The following is a 16742-nucleotide window of genomic DNA, read 5'->3' as shown; positions in this document are numbered from 1 at the left end:
CCCTGAGATATTAGAGGTATCCATACTGATCCTGATGTCCTGCTCAATGCCTGGAGTGATGTTTGTCTCTGGCAGTGCTGCACTAGTCGTCTGGTGACTGTGGCAATGGTATCCTGCTCTCTAATGTGGTTCCTTTTGCCTGACATGTTTTTTTGGTGACCATTGCAATATGGAAGTAGAACTAGGAGTATTTTTTATGAAAATATCCTATTCATCCACCCACTCCCTAACTGATCTGACCAGATCATTTTGGTGCTGTCAATACCCAATTCCCGGGAAGGCATATTGCTCAAAGGTCAGCAGCAAGGCAGCCACTTGGGATCACTATCAACATTTCTTGTGAGATGTCTTTCGGATGACCGCTGCCCATCATCCCTAGTGTATTTAATGTGTGTGTTTTCTGTAAGGGGAGTCCGGTTTCGTCACTCCCAGCGCTCTCACACCTCCTCCGGATCCAATGGCCCCTCGGCACCCTGGGGAGCGTCTGTGTGGAGCCGGAGGATGGGTTTGTTACACATGGGGCACACGCTGCGGATCTCCAGCCACTTGAGGAGGCACCTGACGGGACAAATTCAGTAACAGTTAGTTTACAAACAATGACAACGTAAAACTCCACTTGACACTCCAGTATGGACAAAGAGGAAGCAATCATGGTAGTTTAGTCCAAAATGTGATAATGGAGTCTTGTGGCTTTTGGTTCAACTGCTGTCCTGTTTTCAGATTAGTGTAGGACATGCTTTGAAAAGTGCACTTTGTAAGTCTTCAAAAGTAGGAAGAAAAAAAGCAGTTCACCCCTCACTAATAAATGCATATTTTCTACAAAAAGGTTCTATAAGATCTGTAAACATTTACTTTGCACCTATAACTATATAGAAAGGCTAGAACCTTCTTATTGAAAATTATATGGTGCATTTCAAAGATGTAAAAAAAAAAATCACAGCTTAGTCCAATCCAACATGGAGGAATAGTTGGTCATTTTGGGATATCTTTGTATTGTCTTTCTTTGCCGACATGAGTTTATTGATGCCACTCAAGAGTTTCCTAATGTCTAGTCTGACGTAGTCCAAAGGTGAGAAACCTCACTCAAAAGCTCACCAAGTAATATGCGATATCTCGTTTCTTTAGTCAACATAATCAGAGTTCTATATCCGATGTTGTAGATCGGAAATGCAGAAACTCGAGTCCTGTCAGCACCGTGAGGCTCGTTGTTTCCTCTATTCTAGTGTAACTCTATGCTAAAATAACGAGTTACCGTTATCAGCTTCACATGTATTGTGCTGATATCTATCTGTATTGTATTTCCAGTTCTGTAACACTCACTTCTTGTGAAATGCATGTGAGCACGGGCACACTCCCAGCTCATCTCTGGTCCTGAATTCTTCCAGACAAACCGCACAGGTTTGCTGAAACAACAAACAAACAAACACGTGTATGCAATGTTAGTTTTTGTGATCAGAATTAGTTTTTCTCCCTCCATCTCTAATCCCATTCAATGAGATAAGTTTGGTCAATAAATTAAGTCTGACTTAGATTTATAGCTTAACACAAGTAGAAATGTAGCACTGAAAATAGTGCTTTTACCTTAACTACTTTTCCTAGTAGCAGTGTTTTAGCATTCCCTTGTACAGAGATTGAAACATTGAATTGAAATGAAAATGACACTTAACCACCACTGTCTTAAAAAGAAAGACCTTGGGAAAGCAATATTTTTAGAAATCGCAGGAGATGAGATCTTTTTGTAATGCATTTTGAATGAGTAAAGTTATTCCTGGAGTCTTAATTCCGCTACAAAAAGGGAGCCAAGCAGGCACTCTGACATGTCTCTCTTTAAATGGCTGCATTTAAGATGCAAGGTATTTTCAGGCCATCTCCTCGGAGTGTGTGCAGCATGTTAATTACACCATAGCTGCCACAGAAGCAGTGTGGTCATGCAATGTGCACAGCTGCACATGTTAAATGCAGGTCATGGTATGTTCAACACGAGAAATGCGTAAAGGCTTTGCAGCAACAATAACTTACTCCTAGAAGGCTCAGTTTCTTGCTTGCTCCCTTCAGCACCACCTACAGTTGGCAAAAAAGAGGAGAGAAATATTATGTGATTGATGTGATAGCACACAGTTCTGGTGGCAGAAAATCTATGGCGTAAAACAAACATGTCAGATGGGTTCAGTGTCCTAATTTGCAAGAGTGGAACTCTTGTATTGGTTTCATAGTTTAAAAAAAAAAAAGCCATCATGAATGCATATAATACAGATGGCTGCAGCTGGAGTTTCACCTTCCCCGAAGCTGTAAACATTGTCACTAACTGTCACCACACTACATTGCGACACCCTGCTGCTACCTGCTCATCATGTCAGGCCTGTTCACACTGCAGCTGGATGAGCAGTTGTGAATCAGAGGGCAGCTAAGGACATGGATGAAGTCAAGGTCATGTATAAATGGCTGTGTTAGGTTTCACAGTTGACAATAACGGTGTGAAGTGCTATATTAGTAGCCTATTTATAACCTGCCTCAGAAGCTAGTGTTACTTGTTCACCCGTAGTGACAGATACTGCAGTGACTACATACCTCATTGTAGCTGAACTGCTCCCTTGTTCCTTGTTGTTTCAACCTGAGTGAGGCAGAGGGAGAACAACATCTGTATGGTAGAATAAACTGTCATAACAACTGTAACTTAAATCACTGGTTCCCAACCTGGGGGTCGGGCCCCCGCAAAGGCTCGTGAGATGACTGAGTAAACAAGATCATCACCACCCTGGTAGAAAAATAACAGAATAAATGGAATTCTTTCCCAAACTTTGTTTCTTTCTTGTGGATTATTGTGTCGGGTCTCAAGGTTATTCAAATGAAGCCATCTGAGAAAAACACTGACTGAACAGCAGAATAAGTACGAGGGCTCACAAGGAGATATTGCTTCATGTTCGGGTGTCCCGTACAAAAACAAACTATCAGCTAGTTTGTTGCTAACTTTATACTCAGTTTTAGGGCCTTTTACTAAAACATAGCTGCCTCTAGCCCAATATAACTTATTCTTAATTGTATTAAATAGCCCTGCTACTAGCATATATTGATATGTTTTTCTTTTCAAACAATTATACAATTATAGATATATGTAGCAACTTTGGCAACTCTGCAGGGAACCACTACATAGATTTTCACCCTTATTGCTGCTATCATCACATATTAAGATCTTATTACCGAGCTGATTTTGAATAATTTTTGCACCTGCTGCGGCACACTGTATTGCAATGCTTGTTCAAACTGCGAAACGCTCTCTACTGTCAATCCTCCCCATCTTACCTGAACAGGTAGCAGCAGAAGATGAGGCTGAGCATGAAGACGAAGAGGCCAATGCCCAGAACAATGACATACACATTGAGCGGGAGGTGATAGATGTCAGACGTCATGCTGCAGTCGTGTTCAGAGCGCTGAGAACCCAAACCACACAGGCATTCTGGTAAGAGGAGTTTGCAGATATAGATTACATACTTAACACACATTTATATTTCTTGCATGGTTAAATGTAGTGGAGTAACTGTGATTCTGTGGGACTTTTAGTACAGTTAACCTCGAAACCTATTTTATTTATAGGTTTATGTATTTTATGTTTGTTTCCAGCCTCAGTCTTTAAATTGCATTTTCCATCTCAAAATAGAGAGCTACTGAAAAAAGAAAAAGCAGTCCGACGGTGCCTTACTAGTCTTAATTGGTATCGTAGACTTCAGACGCTGCAATTTGTGCAGATAGTTGCTCTGTTAAGAGTTTAGAGAGAAGTTAAGCTCTTGGGATCTATGGAAATTATTTTCCCTGGTCAAGGAATAATTATTATTTGAAAGCATAATTATATTTTACAGTGAGGAATCATGGCAGAGAAGTAGGAGATCGTTGATCATTAACTACAATGTGAATCTTCAGTACCACCACGTGCTTTGAGTTTCTGGCTGCCGACAGTCTGCTTGACAATGAGAATGTGGCACTCCGTCTCATCTCCACACAATCAAGTTTTATCATATATCTGGCGAGGAGTTTTACATAATTGTTGGTCTTTGTTTTGATGCAGGTGTTTCCAGGGAGCTGTGACTGGCACTGTGGTGGCAACTGAGGCAATCACAAGACGGCACATTAATTGGCTGTGAACAAGACAAACATGGAGGACAGACTCTGCTTCACCACCATCTGTTCCACAGACTCTATTGGGTGTGTGTGTGTGTGTGTGTGTGTGTGTGTGTGTGTGTGTGTGTGTGTGTGTGTGTGTGTGTGAGCACTGGGGGATGGAAGAGTAGAGATGTCTAGTGCCTGTCTGAATTGTATGTGTGTTGCAGGTGGCAGGGGGTGGGGTATATTAATCAGATTGAACTCTGGGGACTAAAGGATCATTTGGTTAAACAATAGCAGAGGAAGCCCCACTTCCACATGCCACATGTGTTCCTATTAATTTGCAGCGAGGATGTTCTTTGCCAGCCTCTAACTGTCCATGTGTCTCTCTTTAGAGTGAATGAATGGGTACAGCTTGCACTCTGTGGGGGGTATGGGTTGGATAATTTGACATGGCTGGGTGATTGGGGGATTTAGAAGGGGGTGGGGGAGTAGTGTAGGGAAGACCTAGGGTAACATAATGAGAGATACAATTATGAACCAGGCATGGATACACTGCAGAATCAGTCAACAGCAATAAAACAAGAATAAAGTAAAGTTAGGGAATACAATGTATTCAGTTTCAGTTGTCATGGCTGTCAAACAAACATGACCTTGAATTATTCTTGTATTTTAAGTGAGGCCAGTAATGTACCATGTATCAAGTATGCCCACTACAGGGATCCCATAAGCCAGCAACTAAGTAACTGAGTTTATGAGATATACAAGTAAGTACACGCGCCACCACCTCTTGTGTATTTGGCAGACGGCAGAGAAATCCACTCACTTACCGTTACACCATTGAGATGGTTGCATGAAATTTAACTCCCAGAGCAGCGCCAGTGAATCCGGGCCCTGTCAGGAGAAGGCTGGAGAGGAGCGAAGCTCGTGGGCCGAAGCGACGGACGCTGAATCTGTTTGGAACCTGGATTGAGTCCCTCTGAGCTGGATCACTCTTTTGTTGGGTGGTGTCAGCTCCTCAAAAAACAACCATCAAGATTTTCAGATTTGCTCAGATTCCACAAATCCTTGGGAGGTGCGGTTTTGTTGGCTCAGCAGTGTGCTGCCCAGCATTCCCAAATCTGGATTAACCACCCCGTGTAAGGATTGGGAGATTTGGGACTGGCGTTTGGACCAGGAGCGAAGACCTCATGTGCTCCTGGATTCCAATGAGAATGATGTCATCACAGGAGAGCGAGAGAGAAGAAGAAACCAAGAAATCTTGTTGACAATAACTGATTGTTATTCAGATGCCTCATACCATGTGTTATTCGGGAGTTGTTATTGTGAGAAGCTGAATCTCACTCAGTCACAATGTCATAAACGACACAGGCTGCTTGGTAACAGGAAATACTTACATTTCCAGCAGAAATGGGCCTCTATACTTTGCGTCTGAAGTGTTGTCCCCTCACCAAATTCAATGACATCCACCGCTCAAAATGACAGTCCTCGTCCAATGAAGGTAATTATCTGGCATTAGTCTGTGCTTTGTCTTCCTCCTAAAGCTGCTTTTTTTAACAGAGGATTTTCACAAGTCTCATCCCCCACTCCTCTGTTGTCTCCTCCTCCAGTCCTCTGATCTTGCAGCGGGTATTCCTCCTCAGTATAGAAGGCAAGGATGTGCTGCTTTCCTCAAAGCACAAACAAAGTGAAGGCAGCTCCATGCAGTCAACAACAGTCCTCTAGCTGCGATTGGTGTTTTGCTGGTGAGCGTGGGTTTTGTGTGTCAGTTAGTGCGTGTCTGTGTTTGTGTGTGTGCGCGTGCGCGTAGGGGGGGATCCTACTCTCCCTCTAACCATCTGCTCCTTCAATTGAGAAAAAAAAATCTTAGACAAAGGTGGTGTGTGTGTGTGTCTGTCTGTGTGTGTCGTATTCAGACTCTTCCACCTCCAGCTGGCTTTGTCAGGGCAGGCTTCCCCTCTTCCTCTTTCAATCCGAAATGGTGCTCAGAGACCGCCTGCAATTCGCCTTTCCCTTCCTCCCCTTGCTCCTGCTCTGCTCTGCCTTGGGTTTGTAAACAGATCTCTGCTCATGTGACCAGCCGTTTTGCCTCGCAACTCTCCTCTCCCTCAGCCCTCCCTCGCTACCTCAGTCCTCCAATCTGTAGGCAGAAGGAAGGCAGAATGAGCCTGACACTGACGAATAGGACGCCTGCAAGCATGCTGATGTGTATGTGTCTGTATGCGCACACTCCTGTGCATGTATATGTGAGAGGGAGAGAAGAGAGACATTTGCAGCAAAAGTCCATGGGAGGCCCCCCGCCAGTAGCATGCGCATGGCGGATGTCCTGACAACCAAAACAAAGCCATTTTTGTGAAGTGGAGGTCAGCAAAAGAAGAAACGGTGCAACCTCATTCACCATTTCCTTCCTTCCACACATACATATATTGTATTTTTAGATCTACAGCAGATTAGTATTCATGTTTGCTTTGTTTGATCTATATTCGAACATCATGTCACTCTTTCTCAAAGGAAGAATAAGGCAGACAGAGAAGGGAAGAGGGGGATACATCTGTCAATAGAGGGAACAAAGCAGAAAGCAAGACACAAAGGCAAAAACAGGCAGACACAGAGGGAAAAGTCACAGCCTGGACAAAAACGTTGCCTGCACGTCCACCCCCACACCAGCAGCCTTTGCTGCCAAACCGCTGAGGGAGAGAACAGCTGCTGGGCCACTGGGCGAGCTGCGAGACGGTCAAGGGGAGGGAGGTAGAGGCTTCAATGGGATTCATGCCATTTTCATTCACCCTCCCCTCTCGTAATGACGTTAGTACTGTAACAGCTGGATTGACCGCACAGATGCATGCACTGCTGGATGTTTACAGATTTCAGAATCATGAGATCTATTGTAGCTACAGGGCTGTGTTGTCATTGTTGGCATGTGAAGCATGGTGGTTAACAGCACGCCCTCTTGTGAAATAGGATAAAACAATATTGCATCAAGAGCTTCGTGACGATAGGAAAGAATTTGTGATTGCTGTAAATACATAGATTTTTAAACATAGAGGACAGTTCCTCAATGTTTTACCGGGCGAGTGACTGACGGAACTGAGCAAGAAAATGACGGAGCAAGAGAGATGTAAATGTTGGCTTTGTTTTCTTAGTGACATGTAAATTGTTTTGGCTATCCAAACCTTTTGTTTTTGCATCAATCATAGGTTTGCCTTATTGGAAATGAAGTAACATAGGTTTATCAACTTGTAAAACAAGGTTTAAGACCACACATGCTTCAAAGCATAATAAATTACATTATACAAATGTTCTAATGGAAAATGTGTCTCTTCCAAAAGGCTGTTACATGGGCCAGTGCAGATACAGTGTTTGTTTGAATTATATCTCACTGTTAAGCTTAATGTGGAATTAAATCAACTGCCACTGTGGCCAAGCGGCAGATACAGGACAACGGACACTGACTCAGTAATGTCACTTATACAGAAATATCTAGCTAGTTAATATTAACTAACATTTGCCAGAAGAGCTTCCATAAGCTACTGGTCATACCTGACCAAGCAAGGTTGTGGTGGTGGCAAAACTTCTCAGTGTAAAAAAAATAATTTATGAATTCAACTTTAATTTGTCAGGCAACATTTTTATTTGTATTTCTTCTATCAAAGGTTACATAATGTCTCTTTAAAGCAAGAAGCCGCAGGGGCTTGACGTGCATGGATTTCTGCTAATATTATCCACGTTAACACATTGCTTTGTGCCAGGGGGATCTTTATGGTGGCCCCGCACTTGAGAGCAACACAAACATTCACAAGTGTTATCAATCATTGAAAACTGTACAGTGTGCTATCATAATGCTTTGCTCAACAGCAGCACTACTTCTGCAGCCTAGACGGTGCAGGCTTCACATTTGGCCACACTCTTTCCCTCAGAGAGCAATGGCAGATGGTTTTCAGTAATTCATGACTCAACAACAAACAGGGTTATGACTCCACCCAGAACTATGTTGATTTACTGAAGTGAGCCAGAAATATGTCAACCATCGTGTAATGCTCAAGTATTATACTATCAGTCAAACTATACATTGCAGTGAATTCAATTTATATTAATGTATATGTTCTAGGCATTGAAGGAAAAAGCTTATACAATTATATGTTTTAACTCACTTTGATAAATTACTAATACTAGCTAATAGAAGTAAATGATTCCTGAAACAATACAGCTGTCTGAAAGTTAAAGAAGAGCCATTGATAGCTTTCCTTTGTCCCTTTGAACTCGTCAGACCTTGCTGTAGTACGCTGCCCATTCCCTCTTCTCCACGTCCCGGGTGTGTCCCTTTACAAATCCGTTTGCTGCTCCGTTTGCTGCTCCGTTTGCTGCTCCATTGGCCGCTCCATTCAGTTTGCCATTGTTTCCCCCGTCCATTTGGTCCTTTCTCAGTGCCAGAGCTGGTTTAGAGGTGTGCCAGTTCCATAAAACTTTATTCATGTCATCCTGGGCCCTGATACCCATCAGCTTGTCTTCATCACTTCTCTTCTTATCCTCGTCTTCATCGTCACTGTCGTCCTTGCTGGAGCGATGGTGGTGGAAGCTGCGCATTTCCCCGCTGATGTTCTCAAAGTACTGCTGGATGCAAACCTTGGCGAAGCTCTTGGCATGTTCCTTACAGGTATCATCGAACATCTTGCGCTCAATGTCAATGTAATGAGACCAGTACTTGGTCTTGAGGAAGGCAGCTTGAGTAAAGCATGGACGAATAGCTCGGATCATGAAGGCTGTGAAGATCATCATGAGCAGAAATATCCATCCACATGCCTGTAAAATAAATACATTATTAAATGTGTTGTTGAGGCAAAATTACCATTATTTCAAGCACTAAAACACAGTATTCAAAGAATTTAGAAACCAGAGAGATGGACGAGGCGATATTGTGTGTGTTGGTGTTTTTGATACTGAAGATCTTGGAAGTCGCATAGACCAATCCGTGAAAAAAAAAAAATATATATATATATATATATATATGAAGCATATCCAGGAGCTTCCTGACAGTTTCATAGCTCATTAACAGAATCTGAATATCAATAGACTTTTCAGAGACATGTTAGTTTTAAGCCTGCATAAATGCCCTTGGGCTGATCAAAGACCTAAATAACAGTGTGGGTGTTTTTGGATGGATTGAAATAGGTCCCAGTGACATGAATAATACATTTAGAGAGCTTATCTTTCCCGCTAATAAGCGAATAAGAAAGCTTCAGTGAGCTCAAAGTGCAAGGCTAGATTCAGGGTGGGGAGATTTAAGTTAACTACAGTTTTTAAGGAATAAAGCAAGCATAATTGAATTTGCTTGGTCATCATTTCATGTGATGAAGCTCAAAAACTGTCTGCTGTAAGTGTCCCCAACTTTGGCGACATTGTCTATTTTTTGTGACTGATTGGTCTATCTCAAAGATAATAATATAATTTACACTACAAATGCCCTTTTAGTCAGAGACTCCCCAAATACTAAAAACACAAGGATGAATAAAACAATGTTTCTATTGTGAGATCCACAGGCTTCATTAAAGATACATTCTGAGGACATGACCAGTGTCTTCAATAGGCCTTTTTCATAGCACTCATTTTGACTTGTCATAAAGGCACAGGTTGTTATTCACATTAATGATCACTCTTTTCAAGTCAAGTGTCCCAGTATACCAGCATTCGCAACACCAGAACCCTGAAACTGAGGCAGAGCAATGACATTTAGCCACCATGAATTTTATTATTTAGAACTGTGCTTTTCCTACCCTGATATGTCAAAATGTCTTCTGTTAAAAAGGCCGATAGTTGATGACGACAGATTTACTTACATTAAATGTTCTTGTTGTTATACCATCTATAGAAACCATCCAAACAACCATGCTACCTTATAGCTAACAACAGTAGGCACATCTATTCAGATATACTTTTCACATTCAGTCCATAATTCCTCGTTATTCAAATGTGCCATTTAACTGATGTTTGGTATTTCAAATCTTCATTCTTTTCTCCATGCTTGCCAGCTTATTGCCTCTAATTTTAAAACAAGTTAAAACACAATAAAAGTCTGGGGGGAAAAAATGAGATGACTACCTGGGATATGCACCTGATGTATCGTGATGCTGCATCTCTTATTTCCTGATTCTGAAATAGGTCTTTGCATGGAATCCTTGCCAGCATTCTGAGCTTCTCCAGCTCGGACAGCCCCGTCAGCAGAGTGTAATTCCCAAACTTGTCAAGGTCCAATTCCATGCTGAAAGCACAGAGGAAGCTCTTCCCATCCATGAGAGTGACAGACACCCACACTGCAGGTGCTATTAAAGATCTTTGTGTGATCGAGCAAAACATGTAGCGGAGGATTGTTGGATCCTTGCTTCGTTGCCCTATGGGTCTTTTCCATTCCTCTGTGAGCACTGACACCTTATTGTTCAACACAAAACCTATCAGAAAAAACCATATAGGTGGAATAAGGAGCAGTCCGATCCCATAGGTGTAGTTGTATTCTGGCATACAGGGGCAGCTGAACTCAAAGGCAGAGTACATCTGTGCACTAGCGAGTGCCATGATCCCACAGATCCCATCCATAAAGGATTCCTGGTTGGATTGGAGGAACTGGAACATCATACGAAACTTATCCATTTTGGCAGATGTGGTGGATCTTTGGTTTAGATGGAATTATATCTATGACAGCAACTGCAGTAGGAAGTTTGAAATCAATCAGGGAAAAACGTGGGAGAAAGATACGCCAAAACATGCAGATTTGTTGCATCATGGTACACATCATTTGCTTGAGAACAAGTTTCACCATTTTCCTATTGTATTAAATGAAGGTTTAGCCAGAATCACTTTACCACTCTCGTATCCTCTTGTCCAGGGATTTTTTAATTGCAACTAATGGCTTTATTAATACTATATTAATGTAATATATAACATTAACAACAGCAAATCCTGCAGTTGTAAATGTTGATATGTCACTAACAAAGAGCCAAAGGCTTCTCATGTTTTAATCCTACAGTAAAGGTTAGTAACTCTATAAGTGTCAGTAACTCATTAATAAAGGGGGTTTACAATAATAATCCTAGACTGTTCACAATAATTTCTTATCAAATTTGATCGAGATGCTATGCAGAGGCTCAACGGACAGAGAGACTTCTCCAAACCCGACAATCCAAAAGCTTCAAAGCATTAATGCATTATTTAAATACGTTGATAGAGCTGTTATAAACCCTTTTTAAATGGGGACATTTTAGAAAGTGGTACCAGAATCTCATATGCTTGTAGTGAACAATGACTGTTCTTCTAAACCATCTTTTCATCAAGTTTCATCAGTTTGAAATAGAGATAATGATACAAAGTCAGGTATAAATCATTGCCGTAGCTCAGAAAGAAAGATAACAAACACACACTTACCTATTTTCTTAACGTTGGATGAACAAAAGGAGAGGAAATTATATCATATAGCAACAAGATAGTCCGTGGTAATTAACTTGCAGTTCTTGATATATTATACTTATTAGACATCACAGCTCTGACTGACTGAAAGGTGTTTCTCAAATCCTCTGTGGGGATGTTCAAAGCCGACCACATCATCTGACATCATGCCCCTCCCCTCACAGGTGTTCAGTGATGTAACCACAGATTCTCATTCAACGCACATTTTACTCAAAAGTAAACCAGTTACAGTCCTCACAAACACACTTCCAGCTAGTCCTTTTACAATTCATTCCATTTCACAATTATTGTTGTTCTCTTTCTCTTTATACGACTGTAGTATGTGGTTGTGTAACTTCAAGTCACCTGAACCTCTGGGAGGCAGTGTTGTAGAACGATCCAGACATGCAAACATGGTCTCAATACATTCAAATCTTTGGCTGGAACCATTTGGCTTTGGCTGGAAAATGTGGTTGTTGTCTACGAGGTGAAAGGTGAATCTGTTTCCACTTGTTTCATCAGAACCAAATAAATCAAAAAGACAATCACTCGGGCAAATCAAGGCAACTGCACCCACTGAATGAGGCAGAGCTCGACAAACCAGTTAGAAGCCCACAAGAGGATAAAAGCCAGGGCTTACTCTACTATGCATAGATGCAAACCATTTTCCACACATTATTTTTATTTTAACAATAATGAGTGGCCTAATGGTTGGTCCTTCATAATACAAGAAGCATTTGTAAACTTTTGATTCATTCAGTTACTCGGAGTAAATGGTTTACTTCATACTACTCTGACTGCAGTTAAACGTACAGGAAGTCTGTCTGTTTTCTTCTGTGTATTGCACAGGAACATGTCACAGCAGAGCAGATGGGCCGGGTGTGCAGGAAATAAGTCACGAAAGAAGACCTACAACGACATCTAAAATAGGAAGAGATCATTGAGGTGGTGGCTGTGCAAGGTTAGTCTCTTGCTTCCTCTTTTGTGCCAATTCACGCATTACCGGAACATCGCAAAGCTGAGATAAATAATCACTTCTTTTGGTGCGTATTCTTGTTCTTCTTCTCCTTTAATGTTAATAAGTGCAGTAATAAATGATGTTTGATACACAATGTGATCACAGAAACGACTAAAGAGGATGCTTCCAGGCCATTGAGGAAGTAGCTTTGTTCTTACTTGCTTTGCATCATTATGAAATTTGCCTGCAGGATCATTTCTTATATATTTCACTAATTTGCAAGGACTTGTATTCTATTATATCTATTATTATTTTTTCTTTCTCCCTCTTTTACATATTTTGAAGAACATTTGTGCATTCTTCGAAATGACTGAAATTCTTTTTAACAATTATTTATGCTGTCTGACTTATTCACAGACAGTTTTGATGATGCAAGATACTCTACTGCGAGTGTTTGTGGTAGCTCTGGGTCTCCTAGCGTATCCGAGGGATGAGCCCGGGGTTGAGGAATGGGATGAGATCACCACAGTGGGCATCCAAAAGCATGAAGAGAGGCTGTTAATGGGAGGCGAGAAACTGGACCACAAAATGGCACCTGTCATTGAGGAAATGACACATACTGACAAAAGAGGGCCTCAGGATGACATAAGAAACATTCAGTCTGATCAACATGTTACTGAAAAAGACACAATGTCAGTCTTAAAAGGTGTGACTGTCATCCATCAAGATTCAGAGAATGAAGTTGTTGATCACCACTCATCAGAAAGAGGACATTTTATAGAAAATTCAGATCCAAGTTGGCTTCAAAACTTCAAAAGTGAACTTGAGACTGCTCTGAAGACTTTACAAATTGACCATGAACAAAATGGAGATTTACAGTTGGACAAGAAGAGTCAACAGGGAGAAGATATCCAGACTGATGGCTCTTTTACAGATCCAAGCAGACCACACGGGCAACAAGAAAAGTCTGAGGAGAAGGAGGTGTTCACCCCCGAAGAACAAGAATCACCTGACTCGGAAGGGGATTACTTCTGGTACATATGGAACGCACTCTCCATCATTTCTATGATCCGCTTCTTTAGGAAATACCTCGGAAAACAATCCCAATTGAAACAAGAAGAAACCACGGCGTTCCCAGTGACGTGCACCACTGCTGAAGTGCTGCTACCAGACAACGACACTCTGCAGCAATTTCATTCTAAATGTTTAGAAGTCTCATCCAATAAGAAGTGGAAGGAGTTCATGGAGGGGTTCACAAAGGATCTGTTTGCAGCCATGAGGACCGTCTGTGATAGCAAAGGCGGCATGGTAATTGAGGACTTTCAGATAGTGGACGTGTGTGATATCATCGTCCCCTTTACCCCACCGTATCCATATAGTTTCCAGTGTCAGCTGTGGAACAGTCAGGCAAGTGACCTGCTGCCAGATATGCAAGTCTGTGGTCAAATCAAACAGGTAGAAAATGAGAAAATCCCAAATGGCTGCCACTGTCAGTCTCCTAATTCAGATGATATGGTGTGTTTGCTGCATTGTGAGACTGAGAGTGCCAAGACGAAAATGACTGATGTTCGTGACGTCCTTCTTTGCACGAAGAACTCCCCCTTCCTTTCAAAATCCCTGGTTACCAAATGGTTTCAGAGCACCATCAAACAAGCGTGGGAACAGATTTCTCACAAGTATGAGTTTGAGCTCAACATTCGCTACATTAGCGCTCCAGGTGCTCTGTCAGTTCGATTCAGATCAGGGAAGAAGATTAGCTTCAGTATGAATCCTGTGGTTAAAGTCAACACTGATGCCCATTTATTCATTAATCATTGCTCCCCAAACAACATGGATACCTCCTGGACACTCTCCCTGACACACTATGAAGATAGCTTGTTTGAGCACATCTCTAAACGCCTGCCCGGAAACTCATGTCACAGACAAACTCTTGAAATTGCACTTTTCCTTCACAAGAGACAGACGGCATTGTCAGGAAGCAGTGCTCTCAAGGATTTTCATTTCAAAGCTGCACTAATGCATCTGCTTTTGACCAAAGACCCATCACAGTGGAAACCAACCCTTGTGGCTTGCAGGCTACGAGACTTACTGGCCTTCATGGAGAGAAGCCTCAAGAAAAAGCTACTGCACCATGTTCTTATTGGGAACCCTTTAAGGCAGAGGGTTATTGAACTTCCTGCTGAATATACTCATGCAAAGACCGTGAATCTCTTCCATCCCCTTGTGGTCCACAGCTGTATCTACAAAAATGCTGTGGTGCATTTCCAAGAAATGCTTAGAAACGCACACATGCTGATACATGATTATCTAGATTAACAGCTCCATTTGTTAACATATTTTAACTGTCAGCAGTGTTAAGTGTGCAGTTTAAATTATATTTGTAATCCCGTCACTGTTGGAACAAGGTGAATTATGCCATTACTTCTGAATAATTGCAGTAAAAACTTCAGATACACAGGATAAGCAATTTATTTATTTTTATTCACATTTCCTTTAGTAATACTGCTCCCACTTCAGTAAGTCTTTATGCTCTCCCATGTGGAGGGGTCCTCTAAATTGAAAGTGTCAGCAGCCAAGAATTTCTTCCGAGGGTCAAATCCATCCTTGTTGCTCAAGTCGACCTTCCAAGAGTGAGTGGAGATCATATGCTTAGAAGCTGTTGAAATAAGACAAAACAAAACTTCAAAGCTACTCCTACACAAAACAAATTAGGTTTGTAATTCAATCATTTACATCTCAAGATTGGCACATTATTAAAAAAAAAGAATAAGCACTTTGAATTAGCATACATTGCCTGTACATAACGTTAAAATGCTTCATGAATTGATGCTAAAGTTAGATCATGTGTAAACATTTTAGCCATTGCCGTGGAGCAGGTTGAGTCACAGCAGGTGCACACAGTCATCCCCGTACGGCTTCCACCTCGAGCATAAACACGTATCATACCAGCTGGCAAGCTTGATCGTAGACTAAACAGAGAAGCTTAACATTTTGGCCATCAAGCACACATGAAACAATTCATCCTACAAGACCTTCCACATCTGGCTACCTCCACCTGTGGATGTTTTACTTAAGCCAGAGTCCACTCTTTTGGGAGCTTGATCATAATTGCAAGCCTCTGAACTCTGACTTGGAATAAATTTCCCCAAAAGAGATGTCACAGTACATGTAGAGTTGCTGAAAGACATTGGATTTGGGGGTCAACACGTTTTTATTTGACAGTTTAGAGCTTCACTTGCTCTTGACGTATTGTGATGACGAAGTGGAAATTTTGTCCAACACTGAATTTTAAGAAAGTGAAAGTGAGGAACTTGGACTCTTTGTTCACCTTGCCTTCAATCGTACAGCTGCAAATATAGAGAATAAAGCATGTTAATGAAGTCATGAAGCAGTTGTTGATGTACACCCTCTTATCACTCGAAGCTCCAGTGCTGTCAGGCTTCTTGGCCTCAGTCATCAGCTCGCACAAAGTGTAACTTTTGGTACTAGTGATTTTGTTCCCTGATGCTGTGAAAAAGTGAGAGGTGTCAGTAACTAGACCATTTTAGGTACTTACAAAGTTAATCAGGGCTTCTATAAATGTTCCCCATTTTCAGTGATTGGGTTTTATTTGTTTGCAGTGAAATAATTGATCCCTACCAGCATTTTAAATATACAAGTAATGAATTCCTGAGAATACTTGTTCTACATGCTATGGTATAGGATGCTTACCTATCGCATATTTTAGCGGACCTTCAAATGCTTAAGGACAGATAAACAGTCCTTGTTATAGTGACATGAAAAGTGACAAATAAAACAAATTTGTATGAACTAAAGTGTTTCTAATTTTCAAACTTTCCCATTTTGTGTTAAGTGTGAGTTTAGCACAAATGTAGCTGAAATCTACCAATATTGTTGTGTATCCCATAGCATTTCCTTGAGGAGCCTGGCATCCTTTTCTGGCTTGAAAAGCCCTTTCTGGTCCTCGGAGGCTGAGACGGTCAGATATGCAAGAACGTTGTTTGCTTCAACTGTTGAAGAGCCATCATCTGACGCATTCTTCAATAATTTGGTTTCGGGCTTCATTTCTTCACCCATCACTGTTGCCATTCTTTCTCACATGGTCTTGCATAAATAGGCCACATCCAGCTCCCAGCATGCATCAGATCCATTTTAACTCCAGCTGCTACCCAATAAACAGGTTGCTGAAGGCATAGTTATCTTATTAAAACGTTTTAAATAATTCCTGCCTATTTGAGTGAACTGTCCCTTCAAT

General features: G+C 41.5%; 3 protein-coding genes across 6 annotated transcripts; 1 reads left to right on the top strand and 2 right to left on the bottom strand.

Moving 5' to 3' along the window:
* Positions 1-437: 437 nt before the first annotated feature.
* Positions 438-6041, bottom strand: LOC306737788 (RING finger protein 122; the record flags this gene model as incomplete). Of its 4 annotated transcripts, none has more annotated exons than XM_079219578.1 (7): positions 5493-6041; positions 4926-5293; positions 3301-3454; positions 2569-2611; positions 2020-2061; positions 1321-1403; positions 438-558 (listed from the first exon to the last, which is right to left on the bottom strand). In XM_079219578.1, exons 2-7 carry the CDS (start codon positions 4948-4950, stop codon positions 438-440), a joined length of 468 nt encoding a protein of 155 aa, XP_079075704.1. In that variant the 5' UTR covers positions 4951-5293; positions 5493-6041. The 4 variants fall into 4 exon arrangements, with proteins under 4 accessions (XP_079075704.1, XP_079075706.1, XP_079075705.1 ...); XM_079219580.1 differs by having other exon boundaries at positions 3301-3428; XM_079219579.1 differs by lacking the exon at positions 5493-6041 and having other exon boundaries at positions 4926-5316.
* LOC306737772 (inositol 1,4,5-trisphosphate receptor-interacting protein) lies at positions 5782-14997 on the top strand. Its single transcript, XM_079219560.1, is given in 3 exon segments — positions 5782-5815; positions 5818-5840; positions 12905-14997. Coding segments are annotated over 3 exon segments (1941 nt in total). The 5' UTR covers positions 5782-5796; the 3' UTR covers positions 14804-14997.
* Positions 8264-10737, bottom strand: calhm1b (calcium homeostasis modulator 1b; the record flags this gene model as incomplete). The annotated part of the gene is made up of 2 exons (XM_079219569.1): positions 8264-8895; positions 10192-10737. The coding sequence occupies 2 exons, from the start codon at positions 10735-10737 to the stop codon at positions 8359-8361; spliced, it is 1083 nt and encodes a 360-aa protein (XP_079075695.1). The 3' UTR covers positions 8264-8358.
* Positions 14998-16742: the final 1745 nt, after the last annotated feature.

Source organism: Taurulus bubalis (assembly GCF_910589615.1).
Source record: "Taurulus bubalis genome assembly, chromosome: 6".
Taxonomy (NCBI): domain Eukaryota; kingdom Metazoa; phylum Chordata; class Actinopteri; order Perciformes; family Cottidae; genus Taurulus; species Taurulus bubalis.
Note: the sequence above shows the minus strand (reverse complement) of the source record. Positions and strands in the feature narration are given on the sequence as shown.